The sequence below is a fragment of the Cyanistes caeruleus genome, chromosome 38 (genome assembly GCF_971803275.1).
Source record: "Cyanistes caeruleus chromosome 38, bCyaCae1.hap1.1, whole genome shotgun sequence".
Classification (NCBI taxonomy): domain Eukaryota; kingdom Metazoa; phylum Chordata; class Aves; order Passeriformes; family Paridae; genus Cyanistes; species Cyanistes caeruleus.
Genome location: NC_141739.1, coordinates 315,396 through 325,232, shown reverse-complemented (window position 1 = coordinate 325,232; position 9,837 = coordinate 315,396). Strand labels below are relative to the sequence as shown.

At 51.8% G+C, this 9,837-nt stretch overlaps 1 protein-coding gene across 1 annotated transcript in view; it reads right to left on the bottom strand.

The window, feature by feature from the left end:
* Positions 1 to 1,407: 1,407 nt before the first annotated feature.
* The window catches only part of LTBP4 (latent transforming growth factor beta binding protein 4), a 40,617-nt gene continuing 32,187 nt past the window's right edge, over positions 1,408 to 9,837 (bottom strand). The window contains exons 21-23 of the mRNA XM_086872086.1: positions 9,260 to 9,412; positions 4,300 to 4,428; positions 1,408 to 2,052 (exon numbers count right to left, since the gene is read on the bottom strand). Coding sequence (XP_086728212.1) covers positions 1,916 to 2,052; positions 4,300 to 4,428; positions 9,260 to 9,412 — 419 coding nt within the window. The 3' untranslated portion in view covers positions 1,408 to 1,915. The remainder of the gene's footprint in view (positions 2,053 to 4,299; positions 4,429 to 9,259; positions 9,413 to 9,837) is intronic.

The following is a 9,837-nucleotide window of genomic DNA, read 5'->3' as shown; positions in this document are numbered from 1 at the left end:
GTCCCCAGGGTGTCCCCAGGGTGTCCCCAAATGTCCCCAAATGTCCCCAAATGTCCCCAAGGTGTCCCCAGGTGCCCCCAGGTGTCCCCAGGGTGTCCCCAGGGTGTCCCCTGGGTGTCCCCAAGGGGTCCCCAAATGTCCCCAAATGTCCCCAAATGTCCCCAGGTGTCCCCAGGGTGTCCCCAGGTGTCCCCAAGGGGTCCCCAAATGTCCCCAAGGGGTCCCCCAGAAACTAAAATAAAATAAAGTAAAAAAAAAATCATCCCTTTATATTTTATTTTGATATATTTTTTTAATATATATATAAAAAAAACCAATAAAAAACCAATTTGGGGAGGGGGCTTCAGGTGGGGGAGGGGCAGCGGGGGGGGTCCAGCCGAATTGGGCAAAATTTGGGTGAAATTTGGGAATTTTGGGTTTTTTTGCGGGGGTTTGGGGGGGAAAAATGAGAAATTTGGGGTTAAAAGTGGAAAATTTGGGGATAAAAGTAGAAATTTTTGGTGAAAAGGGGAAAATTTGGGGTTAAAATTGGAAATTTGGGGTTAAAATTGAGGAAAAAGGGGAAATTCGGGGTTAAAATTGAGGAAAAAGTGGAAATTTGGGTTAAAAGTGGAAAATTTGGGGTTAAAATTGGGGAAAAAGGGGAAATTTGGGGTTAAAATTGGGGAAAAATGGGAAATTTGGGGTTAAAATTGAGGAAAAAGGGGAAATTCGGGGTGAAAAAAAGAAACCCTTTCTGTTTTATTTTGATATAATTTTAATATATATATAAAAAAAACCAATAAAAAATCAATTTGGGGAGGGGGCTTCAGGTGGGGGAGGGGCGGGGGGGGGTCCAGCCGAATTGGGCAAAATTTGGGTGAAATTTGGGAATTTTGGGTTTTTTTGCGGGGGTTTGGGGGGGGAAAAAAGGGGAAATTTGGGGTTAAAATTGAGGGAAAAAGGGAAATTTGGGGGGAAAAGGGGAAATTTGGGGTTAAAAGTAGAAAATTTTGGGTTAAAATTGAGGAAAAAGGGGAAAATTTGGGTTAAAAGTGGAAAATTTGGGGTTAAATTTGAGGAAAAAGGGGAAATTTGGGGTTAAAAGTGGGAAATTTTGGGTTAAAATTGAGGAAAAAGGGGAAATTTGGGGTTAAAAGTGGGAAATTTGGGGTTAAAATTGAGGAAAAAGGGGAAATTTGGGGGGAAAAGTGGAAATTTGGGGTTAAAAGTGGAAAATTCGGGGTTAAAATTGGGGAAAAAGGGGAAATTTGGGGTTAAAATTGAGGAAAAGGGGAAATTCGGGGTTAAAATTGAGGAAAAAGGGGAAATTCGGGGTGAAAAAAAGAAACCCTTTCTGTTTTATTTTGATATAATTTTAATATATATATAAAAAAAACCAATAAAAAATCAATTTGGGGAGGGGGCTTCAGGTGGGGGAGGGGCAGCGGGGGGGGTCCAGCTGAATTGGGGGAAATTAGGGTGAAATTTGGGAATTTTGGGGTTTTTGGGGGGGGTTTGGGGGGGAAAAAGGGGAAATTTGGGGTTAAAAGTGGAAAATTTGGGGATAAAAGTAGAAATTTTTGGGGAAAAGGGGAAAATTTGGGGTTAAAATTGGAAATTTGGGGTTAAAATTGAGGAAAAAGGGGAAATTTGGGTTAAAAGTGGAAAATTTGGGGTTAAAATTGGGGAAAAAGGGGAAATTTGGGGTTAAAATTGGGGAAAAATGGGAAATTTGGGGTTAAAATTGAGGAAAAGGGGGAAATTTGGGGGGAAAAAGGGGAAATTTGGGGGGAAAAGGGGAAATTTGGGTTTAAAATTGAGGAAAAAAAGGGGAAATTCGGGGTGAAAAAAGAAAAACTTTCTGTTTTATTTTGATATAATTTTAATATATATATATAAAAAATCAATAAAAAATCAATTTGGGGAAGGGGCTTCAGGTGGGGGAGGGGCAGCGGGGGGGGTCCAGCCCCGGGGGGGTCCCGGGGGGGCAGAGGCAGAGGAAGGAGCCGGGGGTGTTGAGGCAGCGGCCGGGGAGGCAGCGCGGGGGAGGCACCGAGCACTCGTCGATGTCTGGAAATGGGGGGAAAAAAGGGAAATTTGGGGTTAAAAGTTGAAAAAATTGAATTTTCGGGGGTTTTTTTGGGGGGGGAAATGGAAATTTGGGGGGAAAAAAGGGAAAATTTGGGTTAAAAGTGGAAAAATTGGAATTTTCGGGGTTTTTTAGGGGGGGTTAGGGGGTTAAAAGTGGGAATTTGAGGGAAAAAAAGGGAAATTTGGGGTTAAAAAATGGAAAAAATGGAATTTTTGGGGTTTTTTTTGGGGGGGAAATGGAAATTTGGGGGGAAAAAAGGGAAATTTGGGGGGAAAAAAGGGAAATTTTGGGTTAAAAAGTGGAAAAAATGGAATTTTTGGGTTTTTTTTGGGGGGGTTTGGGGAGGAAAAAAGGGAAATTTGGGGTTAAAAGTGGAAAAAATGGAATTTTCGGGGTTTTTTGGGGGGGGTTTGGGGAGGAAAAAAGGGAAATTTGGGTTAAAAAGTGGAAAAAATGGAATTTTCGGGGTTTTTTAGGGGGGGTTGGGGGTTAAAAGTGGGAATTTGGGGGAAAAAAAAGGGAAAATTGGGGTTAAAAGTGGAAAAAATGGAATTTTCGGGGTTTTTTTAGGGGGGGTTGGGGGGTTAAAAGTAGGAATTTGGGGGGAAAAAAAGGGAAAATTTGGGTTAAAAGTGGAAAAAATGGAATTTTCGGGGTTTTTTAGGGGGGGGTTGGGGAGGAAAAAAGGGAAATTTGGGGTTAAAAGTGGAAAAAATGGAATTTTCGTGGTTTTTTTGGGGGGGTTGGGGGGTTAAAAGTGGGAATTTGAGGGAAAAAAAGGGAAATTTGGGGTTAAAAGTGGAAAAAATGGAATTTTCGGGGTTTTTTGGGGGGGGTTTGGGGAGGAAAAAAGGGAAATTTGGGTTAAAAAGTGGAAAAAATGGAATTTTCGGGGTTTTTTTTGGGGGGGGAAATGGAAATTTGGGGGGAAAAAAGGGAAAATTTGGGGGGAAAAAAGGGAAATTTGGGGTTAAAAAGTGGAAAAAATGGAATTTTCGGGATTTTTTTGGGGGGGAAAATGGAAATTTGGGGGGAAAAAAGGGAAATTTGGGGTTAAAAGTGGAAAAAATGGAATTTTCGGGGTTTTTTAGGGGGGGGTTGGGGAGGAAAAAATGGAAATTTGGGGGGAAAAAAGGGAAATTTGGGGTTAAAAGTGGAAAAAATGGAATTTTCGGGGTTTTTTGGGTGGGTTGAGGGGTTAAAAGTGGGAATTTGAGGGAAAAAAAGGGAAATTTGGGGTTAAAAGTTGAAAAAATTGAATTTTTGGGGTTTTTTTGGGGGCGGTTCGGGGTTTAAAAGTGGGAATTTGAGGGAAAAAAAGGGAAAATTTGGGTTAAAAGTGGAAAAAATGGAATTTTCGGGGTTTTTTTGGGGAGGGGTCTCCAAATCGGGGTTTGGGGGGTCCGGTGTGAATTTGGGGAGGGGTCTCTGACCGTTTTTGGGGTAAAATCTACGATTTTCGGGCATTTTGACCTCTAAAAAATCGGATTTTTTCCCAATATACATTTTTTTTCAGGTTTTTTTGGGGAGGGGTCTCCAAATCGGGGTTTGGGGGGGTCGGGGTGAATTTGGGGAGGGGTCTCCGACCTCTTCTGTGAGAAATCCCCGAATTTTTTTGATTTTTCGGGTGTTTTGACCTCTGAAAAATCAAATTTTTTCCCAATATACATTTTTTTTTCAGTTTTTTTTGGGGAGGGGTCTCCAAATCGGGGTTTGGGGGGGTCGGGGTGAATTTGGGGAGGGGTCTCCGACCGTTTTTGGGGTAAAATCTCCAATTTTTTTTAATTTTTCGGGTGTTTCGACCTCTGAAAAATCAGATTTTTTTCCAATATACATTTTTTTTCAGGTTTTTTTGGGGAGGGGTCTCCAAATCGGGGTTTGGGGGGTCGGGGGTGAATTTGGGGAGGGGTCTCTGACCGTTTTTGGGGCAAAATCTTCGATTTTCGGGTGTTTTGACCTCTGAAAAATCAGATTTTTTCCCAATATACATTTTTTTTTCAGGTTTTTTTGGGGAGGGGTCTCCAAATCGGGGTCTGGGGGGTCGGGGTGAATTTGGGGAGGGGTCTCCGACCGTTTTTGGGGCAAAATCTCCGATTTTCGGGTGTTTTGACCTCTAAAAAATCCGATTTTTTTCCAATATACATTTTTTTTTCGGGTTTTTTTTGGGGAGGGGTCTCCAAATCGGGGTTTGGGGGGTCCGGTGTGAATTTGGGGAGGGGTCTCACCCAGACAATCCAGGCGGGCGGGGTCCAGGCGGAATCCGGGGTCGCAGGCGCAGGTGAAGGAATCGCCCAAACGAACGCAGCGCCCGTGGGTGCAGCCGCTCAGGACCCCGCACTCCTCCGAAAGAACCCCTAAAAATGGGTCGGGGGGCTTCAGACCCCTCCCCAAAAAAACCCCAGGACCCGCCCCCCCAAAAAAAAAAAACAAAAATTCCTCAAATCCCCCCCAAAATTCCCAAATCCACCCCAAAAAAAACACCAAAAAACCCAAAAATTCCCAAAATCCCCCCCAAAATTCCCCCCAAATCCCCCCAAAAATTCCTCAAATCCCCCCCAAAATTCCCCAAAAATTCCCCAAATCCCCCCCAAAAATTCCCCCAAAAATCCCCTCCAAATCCCCCCCAAAATCCCCAAATCCCCCCCCAAAAAAAAACCAAAAAACCCAAAAAATTCCCAAAATCCCCCCCAAATCCCCCCCAAAAAAACCCCCAAAAATCCCCAAATCCCCCCCAAATCCCCCCAAGCCCCAAATCCCCCCAAAAAAACCCAAAACTCTCCCCAAAAACCCCCAAATTCACCAAAAAAAACCCCAAAAATTCCCAAAATCCCCCCCAAATCCCCCCAAAAATCCCCAAATCCCCCCAAAAATTTCCCCAAAAATTCCTCAAATCCCCCCCAAAATTCTCCCCAAAAACCCCAAAATTCACCAAAAAAACCCCCAAAAATTCCCAAAATCCCCCCCAAATCCCCCCCAAAAAAACCCCCAAAATTCCTCAAATCCCCCCCAAAATTCCCCAAATCCCCCCCCAAATCCCCAAATCCCCCCCCCCAAAAAAAACCCAAAAAAACCCAAAAAATTCCCCGAATCGCCCCCAAGTCCCCCCAAAAATCCCCCCAAAATCCCCTCCAAATCCCCCCCAAAATCCCCAAATCCCCCCCCCAAAAAAACCCCAAAAAACCCAAAAAATTCCCAAAATCCCCCCCAAAATTCTCCCCAAAAACCCCAAAATTCACCAAAAAAACCCCAAAAAACTCCAAAATCCCCCCCAAATCCCCCCAAAAATCCCCAAATCCCCCCAAAAATTTCCCCAAAAATTCCTCAAATCCCCCCCAAAATTCTCCCCAAAAACCCCAAAATTCACCAAAAAAACCCCAAAAAACCCCAAAATACCCCCCAAATCCCCCCAAAAAATTCCCCAAAAATTCCCCAAATCCCCCCAAAAAATTCCCCAAAAATTCCTCAAATCCCCCCCAAAACCCCAAAATTCACCAAAAAAACCCCAAAAATTCCCAAAATCCCCCCAAATCCCCCAAAAAATCCCCAAAATTCCCCAAATCCCCCCAAAAAATTCCCCAAAAATTCCTCAAATCCCCCCCAAAAATTCCCCAAATCCCCCCCAAATCCCCAAATCCCCCCCAAAATCCCCAAATCCCCCCCAAAAACCCAAAATACCCCCCAAAAAAACCCAAAAATTCCCCAAATCCCCCCAAAAATTCCCCAAATCCCCCCAAAAATTCCCCAAATCCCCCCCAAATCCCCCCCAAGCCCCTCCCCCCCCCCCTCACCTTCCTCCTCCTCCTCCTCCTCGGGGGTCCAAAATCCCCAAATCCCCCCCAAAAAACCCAAAATCCCCCCCAAAAAACCCAAAAATTCCCCAAATCCCCCCCAAAAAAACCCAAAAATTCCCCAAATCCCCCCCAAATCCCCCCCAAAAATTCCCCAAATCCCCCCCAAATCCCCCCCAAGCCCCTCCCCCCCCCCTCACCTTCCTCCTCCTCCTCCTCCTCGGGGGTCCCCAGGGGTTGAAATTCCCAGGGGGGGAGGGGCGGCTCAAATCGGGGTCCCCTCCCCCTCCCCAAAACCCCCCCGAACCCCCCGGGGCCGTGGGGGAGGGGCGGGGGTGGGGGAGGGGCGAACCCCCCCGCCCCTCCCCCACCCCCCAGGGGCTCGTAGCCCCCCCCAAAAAAGGGGAAGGGGGGGGGGTCGGGATGAACCCCCCAAAACGGGGGGGGTCCTGCCGCCCCTCCCCCACCCCCCCCGTAGGGGAGGGGCCCGAAGTGGGGGAGGGGCAGGTGGGGGGAGGGGTCCGGGGGTCTCAGGGCGTTGCAGAGGAGCTCGAAATCGTCTGGGGGGGGGGAGGGGGAGGGGAGAGAAAAAAAAAAAGGGGGGGGGGAGGGGTGAGAGAGAGAAATTTGGGGAGGGGGATGGGAGGTTTGGGGGGGCTGGGGGGGATTCGGGGATTTTTGGGGGGTTTTAGGGGGGATTTTGGGGTTTTTTGGGGGGGGATTTTGGGGGATTTTGGGTTTTTCTGGGGGTTTTGGGGGGATTTTGGGGGTTTTTGGGGGGGTTTTGGGGATTTTTGGGGGGTTTTGGGGATTTTTGGGGGGTTTTAGGGGGGATTTTGGGGTTTTTGGGGGGGGAATTTTGGGGATTTTTTTGGGGTTTTTTGGGGGGTTTTTGGGATTTTTTGGGGGGTTTTAGGGGGGATTTTGGGGTTTTTTGGGGGGGGATTTTGGGGTTTTTTGGGTTTTTCTGGGGGTTTTGGGATTTTTGGGAGGTTTTAGGGGGGATTTTGGGGGTTTTTGGGTTTTTCTGGGGGTTTTGGGTGTTTTTGGGGGGTTTTGGGGATTTTTGGGAGGTTTTGGGGGGATTTGGGGTTTTCTGGGGTTTTTTGGGGGGATTTTCGGGGGGATTTTGGGGGGATTTTTGGGTTTTTGGGGGGGGATTTTGGGGTTTTTTGGGTTTTTCTGGGGGTTTTGGGATTTTTGGGGGGTTTTAGGGGGGATTTTGGGGTTTTTTGGGGGGGATTTTGGGGTTTTTTGGGTTTTTCTGGGGGTTTTGGGTGTTTTGGGGAGTTTTTTGGGATTTTTGGGGGTTTTTGGGGGGGTTTTGGGGATTTTTGGGGGGTTTTAGGGGGGATTTGGGGTTTTTTGGGGTTTTTGGGGAGGATTTTCGGGGGGATTTTGGGGGGATTTTTGGGTTTTTTGGGGGGGATTTTGGGTTTTTTGGGGGGATTTTGGGGGTTTGGGGGATTTTGGGGTTTTTAGGGGGTTTTTTGGGGTTTTTTGGGGGGTCCCAAGGGGGTCCCGGGGGGGTCCCGCATCCTCCAGTCCCCACTGAGCCCCTCCCAGTCCCCAAACTGGTTTGGGTCCCCGGCCCCGGGGTTGGGTTTGGGGGTCCCGGGGTTGAATTTGGGGGTCCCGGGGTTGGGTTTGGGGGTCCCGGGGTTGGGTTTGGGGGTCCCGGGGTTGAATTTGGGGGTCTCGGGGTTGGATTTGGGGGGTCCCGCATCCTCCCGTCCCCACTGAGCCCCTCCCAGTGCTCCCAGTGCTCCCAGTACCCAAACTGGTTTGGGTCCCAGCCCCTTCCCCGCCACCTCCCGGCCCCGGGGTTGGGTTTGGGGGTCCCGGGGTTGGATTTGGGGGGTCCCGGGGGGGTCCCGCATCCTCCTGTCCCCATTGAGCCCCTCCCAGTCCCCAAACTGGTTTGGGTCCCCGGCCCCGGGGTTGGGTTTGGGGGTCCCGGGGTTGGGTTTGGGGGTCCCGGGGTTGGATTTGGGGGGTCCCGGGGTTGGATTTGGGGGGTCCCGCATCCTCCCGTCCCCATTGAGCCCCTCCCAGTCCCCAAACTGGTCCCAGTCCCCAAACTGGTTTGGGTCCCAGCATCCCCCGGCCCCGGGGTTGGGTTTGGGGGTCCCGGGGTTGGGTTTGGGGGTCCCAGGGTCGGATTTGGGGGGTCCCAGGGTCGGATTTGGGGGTTCCCGGGGGGGTCCCGCATCCTCCTGTCCCCATTGAGCCCCTCCCAGTGCTCCCAGTACCCAAACTGGTTTGGGTCCCCGGCCCCGGGGTTGGGTTTGGGGGGTCCCGGGGTTGGGTTTGGGGGTCCCGGGGTTGGGTTTGGGGGTCCCGGGGTTGGATTTGGGGGGTCCCAGGGGGGTCTCGGGGTTGGGTTTGGGGGGTCCCGCATTCTCCCGTCCCCACTGAGCCCCTCCCAGTCCTCAAACTGGTCCCAGTACCCAAACTGGTTTGGGTCCCAGCCCCTTCCCCGCCACCCCCCGGCCCCGGGGTTGGGTTTGGGGGTCCCGGGGTTGGGTTTGGGGGTCCCGGGGTTGGATTTGGGGGGTCCCGCATCCTCCCGTCCCCACTGAGCCCCTCCCAGTCCCCAAACTGGTCCCAGTACCCAAACTGGTTTGGGTCCCCGGCCCTGGGGTTGGGTTTGGGGGTCCCGGGGTTGGATTTGGGGGGTCCCAGGGGGGTCTCGGGGTTGGATTTGGGGGGTCCCGCATCCTCCTGTCCCCACTGAGCCCCTCCCAGTGCTCCCAGTGCTCCCAGTGCTCCCAGTCCCCAAACTGGTCCCAGTCCCCAAACTGGTTTTGGTCCCCGGCCCCGGGGTTGGGTTTGGGGGTCCCAGGGTTGGGTTTGGGGGTCCCGGGGTTGGATTTGGGGGGTCCCGGGGGGGTCCCGGGGTTGGATTTGGGGGGGTCCCGCATCCTCCTGTCCCCATTGAGCCACTCCCAGTGCTCCCAGTACCCAAACTGGTTTTGGTCCCCGGCCCCGGGGTTGGGTTTGGGGGTCCCGGGGTTGGGTTTGGGGGGTCCCAGGGTTGGATTTGGGGGGTCCCGGGGGGGTCCCGCATCCTCCTGTCCCCATTGAGCCCCTCCCAGTGCTCCCAGTACCCAAACTGGTTTGGGTCCCCGGCCCCGGGGTTGGGTTTGGGGGTCCCGGGGTTGGGTTTGGGGGTCCCGGGGTTGATTTTGGGGGTCCCGGGGTTGGATTTGGGGGGTCCCGGGGTTGGATTTGGGGGGTCCCGCATCCTCCCGTCCCCATTGAGCCCCTCCCAGTCCCCAAACTGGTCCCAGTCCCCAAACTGGTTTGGGTCCCCGGCCCCGGGGTTGGGTTTGGGGGTCCCGGGGTTGGGTTTGGGGGTCCCGGGGTTGGGTTTGGGGGTCCCGGGGGGTCTCACCGGAGTGGGGGGCGGGACAGAGCGCGCACTCCATGCCCCAGGCCTGCCCGTACAGGCAGCAGCACTCGGTGTAGGACACCTGAGCCTCCCTGCGGGGCCTCCCGCACACCAGGTCCGGCCCCACCTCCTGCCAGCACAGCCCCAGAGACCCCTCTGGGGGAGAAAAAAATGGGGAGGGGTCTCATTCGGGGGGTCCCCAACCCCAAAAATCAACCCCAGTTATGGGGAGTCTAAAAAATCCCCGGAATTTGGGAGCTCAGGTGAGCCCAAAAATGCAGGTGAGGCTCCGCCCCCTCCCAGCACAGCCCCAGAGACCCCTCTGGGGGAGAAAAAATTGGGGAGGGGTCTCATTCGGGGGGTCCCCAACCCCAAAATTCCGTTCTCGTTACGGGCATTGTAAAAAATCCCCGGAATTTGGGAGCTCAGGTGAGCCCAAAAACGCAGGTGAGGCTCCGCCCCCTCCCAGCACAGCCCCAGGGACCCCTCTGGGGGCGGAAAATTGGGGAGGGGTCTCATTCGGGGGGTCCCCAACCCCAAAAATCAACCCCAGTTATGGGGAGTCTAAAAAATCCCCGGAA